This window comes from Haliotis rubra, unplaced genomic scaffold (genome assembly GCF_003918875.1).
Source record: "Haliotis rubra isolate DU_JTF1 unplaced genomic scaffold, ASM391887v1 Scf55, whole genome shotgun sequence".
NCBI classification, from domain to species: domain Eukaryota; kingdom Metazoa; phylum Mollusca; class Gastropoda; order Lepetellida; family Haliotidae; genus Haliotis; species Haliotis rubra.
The window spans coordinates 1,369,226-1,387,530 of NW_025767246.1; the positions used below are offsets into that span (position 1 = coordinate 1,369,226).

Here is an 18,305-nt window from a genome sequence, read left to right on the forward strand (position 1 = left end):
AACAGACACGAGGAACCTATACTGGTCACTGATTGAGGACCAGATGGACGTGGACTTGAGGACCTAGATGGTAACAGACACGAGGACCCTATACTGGTCACTGATTGAGGACCAGATGGACGTGGACTTGAGGACCTAGATGGTAACAGACACGAGGACCCTATACTGGTCACTGATTGAGGACCAGATGGACATGGACTTGAGGACCTAGATGGTAACAGACACGAGGAACCTATACTGGTCACTGATTGAGGACCAGATGGACGTGGACTTGAGGACCTAGATGGTAACAGACACGAGGAACCTATACTGGTCACTGATTGAGGACCAGATGGACATGGACTTGAGGACCTAGATGGTAACAGACACGAGGACCCTATACTGGTCACTGATTGAGGACCAGATGGACGTGGACTTGAGGACCTAGATGGTAACAGACACGAGGACCCTATACTAGTCACTGATTGAGGACCAGATGGACGTGGACTTGAGGACCTAGATGGTAACAGACACGAGGAACCTATACTGGTCACTGATTGAGGACCAGATGGATGTGGACTTGAGGACCTAGATGGTAACAGACACGAGGACCCTATACTGGTCACTGATTGAGGACCAGATGGACGTGGACTTGAGGACCTAGATGGTAACAGACACGAGGAACCTATACTGGTCACGGATTGAGGACCAGAAGGACGTGGCCTTCAGGACCAGATGGACGTGGACTTGAGGACCTGGAAGGAAACAGACACGAGGACCCTATACTGGACACGGATTTGAGGACCAGTTGGACGTGGACCTGAGGACCTAGATGAAAACAGAAACTCGAGGGGCTAGATGCCACAGTTACGAGAAGCAATTTGAACACACATACTATAACCTACATGGACCAACATGAGGACCTAGATCCCGACCTAGATGGTAACACAGACAAGGATCTAAATGAAAACAGTCATGAAGACCTAAATGGAACAGCACGAGGACCTTGATTTAACAACACTAGGACCTAAATGGACCTAAAGCCGTGAGAACCTAGATGGACACAGCCACGAGAACCTTGATGAACACAACCACGGGGTCATTGATGAACACAGCCACGAGGACCTAGTTGAACACAACCACGAGGACCTAGATGAACACAACCACGAGGACCTAGTTGAACACAACCACGAGGACCTAGATGAACACAACCACGAGGACCTAGTTGAACACAACCACGAGGACCTAGTTGAACACAACCACGAGGACCTAGTTGAACACAACCACGAGGACCTAGATGAACACAACCACGAGGACCTAGTTGAACACAACCACGAGAACCTAGTTGAATACAACCACGAGGACCTAGTTGAACACAACCACGAGGACCTAGATGAACACAACCACGAGGACCTAGATGAACACAACCACGAGGACCTAGTTGAACACAACCACGAGGACCTAGATGAACACAACCACGAGGACCTAGATGGACAAGCAGGCGACACCAGAGACCTAGAGTGACACGAGAACCAGACAATGGGCAATACTCCAAATATTATGCTAAAAGTTTCCATCAATAGGGTCACACGGAGCCGATAGGATAGACTTGCAGTTACCGTTAGGATCAATCCCAACATGTGGGCAATTTTAGAAACCAATTCTTGTAGTCCCAGGCTGTGAAGTAGCTTGAATAAGACTAACGGTTGCCAGAACTCACTCACTCACCAGAAACTTTTAACTATATTACCACACTAAAGTTCGTTTCCAATTCAGGACAGCCACATGTGTAGAATGTACAAGAGGGCTGATCACAAACCTTGGACAATGTTGTACCCGATCTGCATTGAATCTTTTCTTATTGGTGGAAGAATGGCAGGAGCGCGAGTTGTTTCGAAGACTGATCTAATTTACTAACCTTGTTAGCCAGCGTTGGCTCAGGACGTGACCCTAACTGATGAACCCTAAAAAACTGGGTGGCAAACTTAACGTGACTAGCCCTCCATCAGTTGTTATAACTAACAGCTGAGCGCGGAGGAGAAAAACATCTTCGCGCCCCGCTCGCTACTTCGAATATCGATCTTTCTTCTACAAACACTGGCAGTTGAGAGGCCATTTAAAAAAACTCCCTGGTTAGATAAACCCGATAAATTATTCATTGTCCACAACCGAGCCAAATTACAAAAAGGCCACTAGTATTCTGTTCGAGAGGGAGGAGGAAGGAATGGCACGCGGAAATTGCTGTCTTCTCTTTGTATGCTGACAGATCCAATTCCGCAGGTAGCGAGGCTTGACGGAAGAATAATGGCAAAACTAGTCAACCTTAACAGACATTAAGGCGAAGAGGTTACATGTCGTAATGCATATTAATACGTAGAATAAAGTCTTATTCTGATCAGACACGTGAAGATCCGGGTTAGAATATTGATCTTCGGTAACCCATGCTTGTCGTAAGAGGCGACTAACGGGATCGGGTGGTCAGGCTCGCTGACTTGGTTGACAAATGTCATCGGTTCCCAATTGCGCAGATCGATGCTCATGCTGTTGATCACTGGGTTGTCTGGTCCAGACTCGATTATGTACAGACTGCCACCATATAGCTGGAATATTGCTGAGTGCGGCGTAAAACTAAACTCACTCACTCGCTCATCCTGATGCGGTGTCAGGGTCGGTAAGGAGTACCGCCGAGTGGACAGACGCTAAAAAGACAACCATATTCAATACCGTATTAAAGACGAACGTTTCCATCCTTTAGCGCCCTTCATCTTCATATTTGCCCATATCGTAAGACACTGCCAGGGCTATTCATATGAATTAATATTAATATAGTGCTGTCTATACACCTAAGAATTGTATGCGTCATATATGACAACTTTTGTGACATAATTTACTGGGTCATATATGTTTCGTGTGATATATGTTACTGGGTCAGATATGAGTCGTACCATATAAGTAACTAGATAACATCTGCGTCGTGTGATATAAGAATCTAGATAAAATATGTGTCATGTGATATACGTTACTAGGTCATATATGTGTTGTGTCATATACGTTACTCGCTCAAAAATGTGTCGTATAAAATACAAGTCATATACATGTATATATGTTATGTCATATGAAAGTAACTTGGTCATATATGTGTTACATCATATGAATGTAAATAGGTCACATATGTGGTACGTCATATGAAAGTAACTTGGTCATATATGTGTTACATCAAATGACAGTAACTAGGTCATATATGTATTACATCATGTGAAAGTAACTAGGTCATATATGTTGTACACCATATGAAAGTAACTAGGGCATTTATGAGTTACAACATGTGAAAGTAAATAGGTCATATATGTGTTACATCATATGAAAGTAACTAGGTCATATATGAGTCCGGTCCATGCTGCTAGCTCGTGTACCAAATGGGTGATAATGGTGAAATATACGTTCTACAAACCCGTTGGTAAGCCATATGTGGAGCAATGATAATTTAAAACGAAAGAAAGAAAAATATCTCAAACAAATATTTTCAATAAAGTCAAAGCAAGTCTATTATATTTGGCAAGTCTAAATTATCATTTAATTGTTTTATATTGAAATAATATAAGAATTGTTTTCACGAGAATTATGCTCATTTCAGAAACTAGATATCATCCTATACAATGAGATGTTCTGATTTTCTCGATATTCCATAAATATATATTTTCTACAGTGATGAGGACACTTGCGGCCGAGTCGTATATGGCGTCTTAATTCGCTATGAAAACTTCAAAACAGTTTCGCCAAGATTCTGTTTTTAGGTCAGCCAGCAACCGAAACGAGCTCGTTGTTCGCCAATTAAATATACGTCTGAGACATGCACGACTTTGTGATTGTCCATCTATTTAAACAAACCAGCAACGACATAACAGACACTCTGATAAATGTGGCGTTTAAACACAGACGTTCACTAGTGGAAAATAAATATCACGTCCTTCAATGGAAAAATAAAAAATAAACGCCGAATAGTTTTAGATATCATGTCTGCGAGAAAAAAAGCTAAATGACCTTACAACACGAATGCAATCAGGAATGTCTCGATGTGATGTATGACCATTTAACTAGGTATAACTCCCAGAGAGTTGAGAATGAAAATCGGGAGCACACTTCAATTGACCGGGGAAGGATACATGTAGTGCTTGTCCGTCAGTGGATCATAAACATGGAGCAATTTAATGGCTTCATCATCATCATCATCATCATCATCATCATCATCGTCGTCATCATCATAATCGTCATGACCACCACCACCATCATCAACATCACCACCACCACCACCATCATCGTCGTCGTCGTTGTCGTCTTCATCGTCGTCATCATCACCACCACCACCACCATAATCTATTATTATTATTAATATTAAATCATTAATTTTGCTCGATAGGAGCTGGCAAGTTAGTACCATATGTACCGAAACAAAACAACAAAAAGTGTCTTCGATAGCCTAATAGAATACTGATGGAATACTGCTAAAGATACAAACTACTGAAGAAATAAAGTTTAAAACTAAACACGTTCTTTACCATTATGTCAGCAGTATACGTATAACACAACACAATTCAGTGCTGACAACACTGCATGATATGCGTAGTTCCGGGTGGGTTTTCCCGGGGTGTGGGTTGGGAGACGAATCGTTCCGGGTGGGTTTTCCCGGGGTGTGGGCTGGGAGATGAATCATGTATATCAATGTAAAAACCTTTTCATTTCGATTTTCTTTCTCAAATAACGCCTGTCGGGCTAATGCTGTACATCGAGAAGATATAACTCGCAATTTGTATCATTTAAAAAAATTTAACTTAAAATTTTAAAAAATGACGCTCGTCACGGAGTGCAATGAATCATACTGCGTCATATGTAGTAAGAAAACGTTTGTCATTTAGATTCATGTATTTTTTGTCTCGGAATGTAACTGATCAGATTCTTACTATACACTGAAAGTCGATGATTCATACTTTGTTCAATTCAAACAAACTAACGGGCAAACTAAGGTACACGCTTGGAAACTGAATTTGACCAAAAAGTTACAATCGATATCAAAACGTTGCTTAGGTTGGAAAGAGTGAACATTTCAAACATAAGATCCCAAACACACCTGCGTTACTCGTATCAAATACATCAACATCGAAAACATATTTTGTTTGTTTCACTTTAAACAACAGGAGCCTTCAGTGAGCGAGTGAGTTTAGTTTTACGCCGCCTTTAGCAAATCTCCAGCAATTTTACGGCGGGGGACACCAGAAATGGGCTCCACACATTGTACCCATGTGGGGAATCGAACCCGGGTCTTCGGCGTTACGAGCGAACACTTTAACCACCAGGCTACCCCACCGCCCCTAATCTAGACTTGGGAGAGAGAGAGAGAGAGAGAGAGAGAGAGAGAGAGAGAGAGAAGTGAATATCCCTAAAACACATTATATAAAAAAATAAATAATCCAGATAGCAAAGACCGAAAACAAGTTTCACACAAAAATCTAAAGGCGCACTTATTGGCCCCATGCTATTTAACAATGATAGTAAGCTATAACAATAGTTTGTCTGCTACGAGTTTATGAATCATCGTTAAAATGCCAAGGCTGCAGAGGGAATGTTCTGCTGCCATCTGATACCATGACTAAGTCACGCCCTGCCATACTGCTTATGTTCAAATATACCGTTAGTTTGGCGAGGCTGTGTACATGCAGTGTCACGAAAATAGTCTTTGAATCCTTGTTTGACATTCATTTGGTCCCATTAGTATGGTTTAACGCCGCTTTTAATAATACTGCAACATTATCAAGAAATGGGCGTCACATACTGTACCGATTTGGAGGGCCAAACTCCGACCTTTGACGAAATGAGCAAACGCTTTGGCCGATCGGCCATCCTACCGCCCCTGTACTACAGTGTGTGTAAAGAGTAAAAATGTTGTATTGAGTAGGTAATCCAGACTGTTGCACTCACATGCAAACACTACTCGGATTCAAGATATAGATTATAAGAAATCGAATTCACCTGTTACATATATGAATCCGTATATAAAACTGAGAAATGTTACGTGAATATTATGTGACGTTTCCACAATTGATAGCATTATTACAGCCTCATTATGTCGGGTGACACAGCGATGGGATGTTAACCAAAGGTAATGCATAACAGCTGATTTTATCTTGTACAATATAAGAGGCAATGTGGTCCCTGGCTACGTTCTTACACGATACATGCCCACGATTTGTATCTGTTGATAACAGGTCAAAAGCATAAAATATGCATCTTGAGAAAGGTCAAGCACCTATTCATTATTTTCATATATCCTAAACTGACATTTATCTTTTGGAAATATTCCACACATGAAATCAATATCACTTGAAAATTACCGTTTCCTGCTCAAGCATTAGTGCAAGATCTGAATATTTTGCAAGAGGCCTTGGCACTGCCTCAAGTCATCTTATGCAAGACACATAGAAAAACATTAAACACACAAAAAAAGAGGGAAACAATACTAGAGAACACAAAAATATGTTTATCATGAAAGAGTTGCAAAACATGTTTTCACAAAAGTGACATTGGTGTCTGCATTTCAATGTGAGTCGATGTGAGTCGATGTGAGTCGATGTGAGTCAATGTGAGTTGAGTCCATGTGAGTCAACGTGAGTCAATGTGAGTTGAGTCGATGTGAGTCAACGTGAGTCAATGTGAGTTGAGTCCATGTGAGTCAACGTTAGTCAATGTGAGTTGAGTCGATGTGAGTCAACATGAGTCGATGTGAGTTGAGTCAATGTGAGTCAATGTGAGTCAACGTGAGTCAATGTGAGTTGAGTCGATGTGAGTCAACGTGAGTCAATGTGAGTTGAGTCCATGTGAGTCAACGTTAGTCAATGTGGGTCAACGTGAGTCAATGTGAGTCAATGACTTCGAAACAATTGAATTGCGTAGAAAAAATCATACAGGGTACGATTTTTAAAAATAACTTCTTTATATGGAAATAAACATGGTAAACAGTGCTATTTGATTTAGGTACGTAGGGAAGAAAAACTTGATTCTCAATAAGGCCGGTTCTGGGAGAAACTATTTGATCGAAATATTAAATCTAGATGGTTATACATCTCCATGGGACCGCTTCCAAAGGCAGATTCTATTTTGTATCACATTGCAGTCTCAGATCAAAACATTCGACAATTCCATGAAGAAATAAATATTTTTTGTTTTAATGAATTTTTGTGTTCTAAAATGTCTTTTGAGAAATAGCACTGCAGTCCTGTAAAAAGGATGCACGTCAATGCAAGAAAATAACCAGTCTCGATTATCCGGGAACTAATTCCAATGGGTGTGAAAAACACACTAGCGGTGGATACTGTATATCCGGATAACTGACACTCAGTGACGACACCCGGTGTTCGAGAAAAGAGAAAACATGCCCTATCCTACCAATACCACCCACGGCTCCTACAATTTCCATGAAAAATTAAATTAAATGCGATATATATTGTAAACGATTTTACATTTGTGATCATAGTAATTCGTATGATGCAGTGAAAACACGCAGGAAGCAATAACAAATATGTTTTGTATTCCTTTGCCAGCGGTTGTATTGTCTCAGACTCTGCTGCTAGTAATTCGTGAATACATTTACACTGCAAGAAGCCCATTAAAAAAATCAGCAAAAATGAGCACCACTAAAGCATCTCATTGGACTGTGTCCAAAACAAGATAATAAAATAAGCACAAGCCAAGCATTTATTTCGAAAACAATTGGCCCAGTAAATCATACTTAATGAAGACGTGAACATACTTTATGACGAAGCAACACGTTTCCTAAAAAGTGATCTGGGAAAGATAATGTGCTAATTATATTACTACCAAGCCGATGAAGCGTTAAACCAATGTAACATGTGATCCTGCTTCAAAGGCAAGCGCTTGAAGAATTGGGTGGCGTATACTGGCACCATCCGTTCCTGTTCAACGTTACGTAATCCCGAGCTTCATCACCATCGGCCGATCCATCCATGTGCAAGCTGCAATTTTGGCGATTTATCACCACATCTGATTACGCCAAGTTTGAATGGCCTGGCATATGTAATCCATTAGTCGTGACGAAGAAGCGGCTGGGTCAGACTTTCGGGTCAAATCGGTTTCCTTTGAGTCAAAACAACGTGAATTCATTTCTCCTTAATCTTTATGTACGCACCATGGTGGGAATGGCAGTTCTGGTTTATGCCAAAGTGACACGACAGGGTTCTGCAAAGTGTAGCTTGTGAGTAAGTGTGGTTTTAAGCCGTTTTTAGCAATATTCAAGCAATATTACGGCGGGGTACTCCAGAGAATGGGCTTCACACATTGCGTCGATATCAATGTTGGGAATCGAACCTGGGTCTTCGGCGAGACGAGCGAACGCTTTAACCACTAGGCTACAGACTGACTGACTGACTGAGTTTAGTTTTACGCCGCTTTTAGCAATATTCAAGCAATATCACGGCGGGGGACACCAGAAATGGGCTTCACACATTGTGCCCATGTGGAGAATCGAACCCGGGTCTTCGGCGTGACGAGCCAACGCTTTAACCACTTGGCTACCCCACCGCACCTGTAGCTTGTTCAACAAACATATGGAGTGATGGTGGTTGGCTTTGCAGCAATATCATATTGGGGCACACCAGAAATAGGCTTCATACATTGTATAAATTTGGGGAATAAAACTCGGACCTTATGTGAAACAAGCGAACGCTTTAACAACTAGCCTCTGTGCTATGTAGAAGTTAGAAATCACGTAAAACAAATTACTGAGATTAAAACAGAATTGTGAAATAAAACTGTCAGTTGACCTCAAGCTAGACGTACCGAGCCATCAGACCATAATGGCATTAAGAATATGTTTCACACACAATACCTGGGTATAGATCTGAACCAGACATCAGACTATAACGGTTCCACGAATATGTGTCACGGTTCCACGAATATGTGTCACACACGATACCTGGGTATAGATCTGAACCAGACATCAGACTATAACGGTTCCACGAATATGTGTCACACACAATACCTGGGTATAGATCTGAACCAGACATCAGACTATAACGGTTCCACGAATATATACAGATCTGAACACACAATACCTGGGTATAGATCTGAACCAGACATCAGACTATAACGGTTTCACGAATATGTGTCACACACAATACCTGGGTATAGATCTGAACCAGACATCAGACTATAACGGTTCCACGAATATGTGTCACACACGATACCTGGGTATAGATCTGAACCAGACATCAGACTATAACGGTTCCACGAATATATATAGATCTGAACACGCAATACCTGGGTATAGATCTGAACCAGACCTGAAGAGCAAAGATGTAAATCATTACGCTCATTCACAAAAAAATCCACCTCATCTTCGATTAGCCTGGGTATAATATCCGTTCAATTATGAGAAACAGCCTTGACCTTAACACAATGGTGTTATATGCTTATAGGTGTACATAAATTACTCGGGTTCGTGGAGTGCTGTGTAATTTGAATCGAGTTCAAAACAGAATGAAAACATATTCAATAAAACAAGTTAATGACACAGTGTGCGCAGTCTTCATTACAAAATAAACATGACCCCCAACTATTTTCTACCAGTATATAGACACTGTATTGCCGAGGATGTGTCCAGCGAGAAAACACACACAGCTAAACTATTTGTCAAGCAACACAGTTGAGGCATACTGCATACATTCAGACAAAAAACACCAGCCTCAATTTTAAAAACTATCAATCGAAAATGTCAATGAACTTAAGCGAGTTAAATTTGAAATTTTAATTTTGAAACACACATGCGTCCCACCATGTTACCTGAGGCAGTAAATATATTGAAAATCCCCGGAGTTGGCTGCAATATTCTCACATTTGCCTTCCAGGCTTTTTAAATTGAATGTGTAAATCGTTATATCAATACTGCTAGGAGTCAAATTTCACCAGTTTTATCAAGTCCGTAACCATAACGGTGAATCCGTACACTGTAACACCTGCGACAGGCCGAACTGTTTGTGTAGTCCTCTATATATTTAAATAGATATGCATGGGGTGGTTCTCTTATTAAACTGACAGCTGGTATGGTCGGAGGACCTACGTTAAACTTGTAAAGGATAGTCTCTGATGGTAGCCAATAGAAAGGCTTGTCTTTGACTTACAAAGAAATAAAGTCATCGTGTTTGTTAAAAAAGTAAAAAATGAATTTAAAAAAGGAGACCAGACTAGTTATTAATTTGAGCCTAGAGCAAAGGCAATTGAGACGTGCCTAGTCATTCTAGACTTGAGCTGGACTTCTTACAACATATTCTTTAAGCCTCGAAGACAGACCAGGCTATCCTATGCTAGACTATGGCTTAGTCTCTGACAATATATGACTTTGAGAAACAAACGGCTCCAATTAAACTGCGAGGAACAACAGTGAAAAGGGAGATTACAAACCCGAGGAAAGCTAGACTTGCTTCAGAGCGTATAATGTGGAACAGAGACTGTGAGACAGGCTAACCCTATGCCAACGGTGTTTCAAGAGAATAAGCCAAGGTTGTAATAGTCTGTCACGCAGTCCCTGAACCACATTATTTTCCCTACTGTCAACCCTTATATGCAGTGTTAAAGTCCTAAATAAAGCAAGTCTAGATTTCCTCAGGTTCTGAATCTCTGGTCTCCCTAGGGTTCCTTTTCAATTTAAATGAGCTTGTTTGTTACTATCAAAATTATATATATTCAGAGACTAAGCGTTAGTCTAAGGTTGTAGAATCTTGTTTCGTTATTAAACTGTCAGCGTTTTAGTAAAGCCGATAATCGTTGTTGTACTCGCCACTAGGCAGTATTTCATAAAAACCTATTCACCAACAAACTTTAACAAACATGAACAAACAAAGCTAGTATCTAGCCAGTACAATAAGTTCAAGTCACAAACATGTCAACTTGAACATCTTCAACCCCTCTCACTCGGACTCTAAGCCTAACCGAAATTATTTGTTTTTATCACAAATATAGAGACTAAGCTTTGGTCCAGTTTGGGCGTCACGATCACATTAGCGCTGAGATAGCTTTGTAAACTGCATGCGCGGAACCATTATTCTGCTGTCTAAAAGACTTTGACTGGCACCGGCTGTAAGTAGGCATGACAATGTAGTAGATCGAGAGCTATTTAGTATAACAGCTAAGTAGGGGTATTTCATTACATGATATTTGCATATTTTCCCTGGTTTCCAGAAGTATTAACTTGGTCACGTGGAAATCATGGTCATTTGCATACAGACTATATACTACTTCGAAGTATGAAATAAATGTTAATTTGGACGAGAAATTGGCGTACATGTGTATATGCATACGTTTGTATATTTGCGCGTAGGCGTGCACGTATATACGTATGATTGTTTATTTGTCGTGATGGAGATAGATGTATATACATCTGACACGTGCATATAGCCATATGTTGGACTATGGGGGGGGGGGGGGCAGTCTGACAAACTACTTTAGAATAATTGACGCGGTCATATGTCTACGCTTTGTAGGTATGAGTGACACGTTTATGCAAAACATTATTTGCCATAATGGCCCAAACAAACACATGGTATATTTGACAAGTGGCATTGACGCATGTGTTTGGTTGCGTGCACGTGCATATGGGTTGAGTCCGTGACATCTACACATTCATAAATGATCATGTGTAAACATGAAGATTATTACATTAAAAAAGCAAGGCGTATGTCCATGGGATTTACTTATATGTATTTATACCACTCAAAAGAAATGAAAGAACTTTGTTGTAGAACAACTAAAAGCATGTTCCAGAAAATACTCGAGTCGCTTCAACACGCAAGGCGCCGTCTAGTCCGTCTCACAGTCCCTGAACCACATTATTTTCCCTTGCAACCAGCTCTTCCTGCAATGTAGTCTGTCTCACAGTCCCTGAACACCATTAATTTCCCTACTGCCAAGCCCTCTCTGCAGTGCTAAAGCCCTAAATAAAGCAAGTCTAGATTTCCTCAGGTTCTGAATGTCTGGTCTCCCTAGGGCTCCTTTTCAATTTAAATGGGCTTGTTTGTTACTATCAAAATTATATATATTCAAAGACTAAGCCTTAGTCTACCTGCAATGCTAAAGCACGAAATGAAGCAAGGCTAGATTTCCCCACGTCCCTGAATCTCCCAACTCACTGGGGCTCCTTTTCAATTTAAATGGGTTTATTTGTTACTACCAATATTCCATATATTCAGGGACTAAGCGTTAGCCTAGGCTCCATCCCAACATCACCGCCCTGACCCGCCAATGCTCTATAAACACATCGTCAGTAAACAACTTCTGATTGCCCTGGACCCGTGTTTACAGACACACACACACGTGTTTATGATGTATTCTATCCTCTAAACGAAAGACTACTCTTTTCATCAAGTAGCTTATATAGTCTCTCATACAGACCCTGAAACAAACACATCTGGCAGATCCCACGTAAGTCTATAATACTTGGCAAGTCTAGATCAATAGTCCCCTTCTCTCTGCTCCATTTTATATTCTATTATTCAGATGATCTAAAAACTGTTTTTCTCTCCAATATTTTCCTTTCAGATGCCAGATGTTAGCCATACATTCCATATATTGTCACAGTTTTACAAACAGGATAAACAGAGCCCAACTTTGTAGATCTGTGCGATAGCTTATGTCGGTAAATTAATTGTATCGATTGTTAAACATGCCGTTTGTGTAGCGGCCTTGATGAGCACAAGAATGCAAGACACAAAATCAATCGGTTTATCGACTTCTACCATGTTGTTGTTTTCTATTAAGGAATGTCCCAAGCGCATTAACACGCTGCCATAACATATTCGTCAACACAAGAGCTTCTCGTTGCATTATGAGATTACGCGCCATATATAAATGGATGCCGCTCACCACAACGATAAAACAGGCTTGTTTATAATTGCATCCGACGTGTTTCTCGGCAAGCTTTATGAATATGATTAATACTGACGACTTTGATTACAGATAAAAAACGAATTTCTTTAGTTGTGTCAACGCACAGATATGTTGATGTTGGTGTAAGCGACATGGCAGCCATCTTGAAAGGTGGTCGATAGAGATTGGGTAAATATTTCAATCAAGCGTAATAGCGATCGCATCGGACATAATAGAAGATAATTATAAACCTTTCACAAGAAGATGGATGAACCGTTCTGTGACAGGGATTCGATAAGGCTGTCCTTGCTAATATCACTACCAGCTGACCTTTAACCCGAAATTATTAATAACCGCTTCACATACACATATAGTAATAACCGCCAGTATCGACTAAGTTAATTATGTTATGACATCGGTTCTTTGCGCCGCAGTTACACGTGTAAGTTATTGCCTCAGTTCACACACCAAGGATTAATTTGCAGCGTTTCCAATTCGCTAATAATCCACTTGTATGTTGATAGTGTGTTTTTACATGCGTGTGTTGCGAGGGGGCGCACGTGCTTGTGGAACGCGAGCCACGTGGAAGGAAACGCACGAGCACAGAGTTTATCCCGTGGGACGGGGGGGAACCCCATATCCACTTACGTGCAAGCTGTGTGTCATGCGCATGGTATTTAAATGTACATGTCGTTCTTTTCATTCAGGGGGCACACATTCTCCAGCATGTTTCTAGGCGACAGATGCCATGGTAACGATGCCTCCTGGCGCGTGCGGCTATTTAACAGCTAAGCTGCGGAATGTAAACACGGGTCACATGACGCGATGACTTCCTTCAAAATGTGCAAATGTACAAACATACAGTGTGAGATATAATCTACTATTAATAAAATGCAAGCAAAATAGAAGTAAATAAATAATGGCAAAGAGTACTTACCCTTGCGGCCGTAGATGTTGTCGGTTTTTCGAGTAGATCCCAAACCTTTTGTCTCCACTTAGCACACCCCCCTGTCCCAAAGTTCTCCTCATCGCGTTGTCTAATGCTCTCTGCCTCTTTCCGTATCTCCTCAAACACATGCTCCTTTTTTCTGATGATATTTGTGTTGACAGCACGATTCTAGATACAATTCGTCTATTCCCCAGTACTCCAGATCTTCGCTGAATGAAAGCACACACATCTCTTCGACCAAATGTAGTTTCCCCGTGCGGTAAAAATTTAATATTGATGCAAACGATCTCGGGTGACGGTCAAAGAAGAATTCATTTTCCGCTAAATTATAATCATCACATAAATCCAAGATAGCCTCGTGGGTGTTGCAATCCCGTAGCTTGCCTAGTATGAGGCATCCGATCCAGTGTGCGCCACAAAACTTCATGTTTCACACCTCCAACATTTAGTATTACCCGTTTGGAGAGCTGTTTGCTCCTCATGATCGTGTATGGGTCCGGTGGAGCGGATTCCGACGACGCGTAGTACCGCCCGGGACTGAGAGTGTTATCATCATGGAATACCCCCATGTTTACCACAGTCGAGGGAGAGAGACCCTGCTCTGCCTCGGTAGGGACGGAGGAGGTTACGGGATTGGGAGCTATTTTTACCTCTTGTTTGGCGATTTCCCGTTCTCTCCTCCTCGCAGAGGATTCCCTCAGAACAGGTAACGTAGGGTCATCCCTCTTTCTGGCGTGTGAAGAGTGGTGGCGGAGAGATGACCCCCGGGAACCGAGGTTCGACCCAGCCATACCATGATCTCCGTCCCGGCCCTGGCTGCTCCCGGAGCTGGATAAGAACATACTAAATATACTGTTAGTCTGAGGAGGGGTGAGCAAGGAGCAGAGGACGACACGACTGCAGCAGAGTGGATAGACGAGTTGAGGAGTAGGAGGAGGATGAGATGGGCCACATCACGACGAGGAGAGTTAGCACTGAGCACTCGGGTAGACGGACTGACACACAGACGGGTTACAAAGCAGGGTGCTAGAGTCTAAGACCGGGTACACCTTGGGGCAGGGGGTTAGGGAACACTCATCACAGTTTATGAAGCTAGCCGTGAGCTGTACTGTCACTGGTGGTGGTGGTCAACAGGTGAGGGCTAGGCAGGGTCACGGAGGGCAGGCAGCAAGGGGAAGCACATTCTACACAGTGGCCAACCGCTACACCACCGAGAGGGGGACAACGCTGTGTGGAAGACAGGTCAGAGGTCAGTGGTCAGTCATATAGGTCAGTCGGCAAAGGTCATAGTGTAATGTGTACCCTGAGGTGGATCAATTTGTTTGTAAAATATGAATATATCAACCAGTCCGTGCATATGCAAAAGTAAAGTAAAAGCATAGACGACTTATCATGTAATGCTTATCTGAAAACTATAATAAATCCAATTTCGTTCATTATAATTATTAATGTTTATAGAGCATTAATATATGCCAGTTCCACATATACCTGCATACTTACATACATACATTATGCCGGAAACTCCAGCCTGCATTCAAAGAGGAAGCTACTATACGGGTCATGTAGCGTTAAGCTGACCACACAGAAAACATGTGACACCAGCCGCTTCATCAGCCTGCTCATCAGACCTCAAACACCACCTGCGAGGACGATTATGGAAATTCACTCAATTAATGGATCTCACCATCACACACTATCGCCAATTACGGAGGCAGGAGTGGACATTTACAAAAAGCGTAGATACACGACCTTAAGGTCACGGTAATGTAACGTGAGGCTAAGAGTCCAAAATGACCAAGTCCATTGAATACTGCGGCTAGTAAGATTGTCACATACCTAAGGGTACACGATACACGGCTAGTCACTAGTGAGGTACAGCAAGCACACACGTCAAACCAAAGCTATCACTGGTACAACTCTCGGAATATCCTGTACTGAAACACGTACCCCTTAGCATCGATCAACGATTACACCTATGTACAAAACAAGCACACCCGAGCAAGCTGTGAACCTAACGTGGAGGATCTACTTTCAATGTTGACTACAGAGCGAGGAGGGTAGTATGGATGCTTGGCGAGGAAGGGTTGTCAGCAAGGTGACGACGACACCCATCTGCGTTGCCTACCTCTCCATGGCTAGTCACACGACGGCGGCAACTCCATTGCCCAGGATTCACGACATGGAGCACGGTATTCTCTGCTTCGACTCCAGAAGAACAAGGAGTAAGGCTTTGTGTGCAGACATCCCCGATACAACAGATGTGTTGAGTTTCCAGTGCGCCAAGAGCCTCTCCTAAGTCGAGTGAGCTATATAGGAGCGATGGCCAGCTTCATCTAGAAAGCAGCTGGGTTAGCGTCCCCTCGCGATGAGGAAAAGGTGCTACATGGCTACAGGTGTTCTGATGTGCGAGAGATGAAGGACACCAGGATGGCTACAAATAAGTGCCATGATAAATCGTCAAGCTACCGTACCTTGCTTCAATCATGGCGGCCAGTATCTAGATCTGCTTCCGGCGGCAGGGTAGGCGCCCCGCGAGACTAAGGGTTCACACTTACAGTCACAGAGTACCAGCTAGGTCACAGTAGGCTAACAGGTCACAGTAGGCTAACAGAATAGAGAGAGAAGAGCAGACATGTTTAACTCAACCACGGACGGAAGGACTGACGGACACATTGACGACTTACTCATTAGCAACAGCGCACGTGCCTACTTGCAGCATGGGGGGCTGTTTATGACACTCGACAGTTTCCCTCGAGAGGAGTCACACAACCAAAAAGCACATATTATGTTTCCATTCCACACCTGGAAATCGCGACACTTGACAGCGTGGTGGAAATCAGGATGAAGAGTCTTGCGAGTCAGCCTGGCTGCCGCACACCGTCTTGACAACCAGGGAATCACAATCACACAGCAGCAGCAGCAACGATAACTTCAACGGCGGCGACAGCAACGTTTACTACCCTCGTCGAGCTGTGGCATGTCCTCTGATAGCCTTTCCCAATGGAATCACGGGCGATCCGACTATAAGGTGTACGTATTACAAACCCGTTTCACTGAGGGCAAAACTACCGTCAATAATGTACATTTCTCTCGCTTATGCCATGGAAGCTGACATCACTCAACACTGTGCATAATGAATGGAGGGATCACGTGACAGCTAATTATACACGACCGATCTTTGCTGTCCTCCCATTCAAAAGTTTGTGGTGTCGTCTGCGAATGTACCAAACATAATCGAATCTGTAGCATCCATAGGTTGTGCAGATCCGTGCCATGCAAATGAGTGGAGAGGTGTATTGATTGAAGATAGACATATGCTGGCCGCCATCACTGCAGTCCACGGCGAGCTAAGTGGATGCTACGCGGACAACGGCAGACGACACAATCAACGTTCTTAAGTTGTCGCAGGAGACCGATATATGTGCCACCGTTGGGTCTTCGGGCCCGGTCTCTGACCAACGCCATCCTCGACAGTATCTTACATCATTGATTGAAAGCCTGCTGACATTGATCCAACAGAGCGCCTGTGAGGGGGCGGGCGAGCAACAGGCATACGCGGATGGTGGGGCTGAGATGTGCAGCATCTCGCAGCATTTGTAGCAAACTGACATGAACCGTGAACACGTCATCGGTATACCTGGGCACATCTTCACCACAACAAATCTGACAGTCATTTAATCTTACAACCACATACCTTGGCCCATCTATACTACACACAGCTTGACGATCACTTCATTTGCATAAGTACATCGATACATCTCCATATCATACACCTGGGAAGTTTGATTCATCTTAATACTTGATACGTCGATAGACTTGATATGATCCACTTAGACACATCTATACAACTTCATATACACCTTGACACATCAATCCACCTGCAAATCTACCTGGACATATTAATACACCTTCATATATACCCAGACTTATCAGTACACCTGTATATATACCTAGCTGCACCAGTGAACTTTTATATGCTCCTAAGCATATCAATGTACCTACATATGCATCTAGATACATCAATACACTTTCACATGCACCTATGCACTTCAGTGCATATTCATATGCAGTTAGCCACATCCATGCACCTTCATCTACACCAAAACACATTAATGTTCCACGATATAGACCCGAGGATGCCAATATACCTTCATATATGCACGAACACGTCAAAGCACGTTTATATACACCTAGGCAAATCAATACACCTTCATATACACCTAAGCAAATCAATACACCTTCATATACACCTAGGCATATCAATACACCTTCATATACACCTAGGCAAATCAATACACCTTCATATACAGCTAGGCAAATCAATACACCTTCATGTACACCTAGGCAAATCAATACACCTTAATGTACACCTAGGCAAATCAATACACCTTCATGTACGACTAGGCAAATCAATACATACGTTCATATACCATACCCACATCAATACACC

At 42.4% G+C, this 18,305-nt stretch overlaps 1 protein-coding gene across 1 annotated transcript in view; it reads right to left on the reverse strand.

Annotated features, from left to right (window-relative positions):
• LOC124253699 (potassium voltage-gated channel subfamily B member 1-like) overlaps window positions 1-18,305 on the reverse strand; it is a 278,894-nt gene that overhangs the window by 77,233 nt on the left and 183,356 nt on the right. The window contains 3 exon segments of the mRNA XM_046687511.1: window positions 13,844-13,993; window positions 13,995-14,241; window positions 14,243-14,683. Of these exon segments, the coding sequence (XP_046543467.1) occupies window positions 13,844-13,993; window positions 13,995-14,241; window positions 14,243-14,683 (838 nt within the window).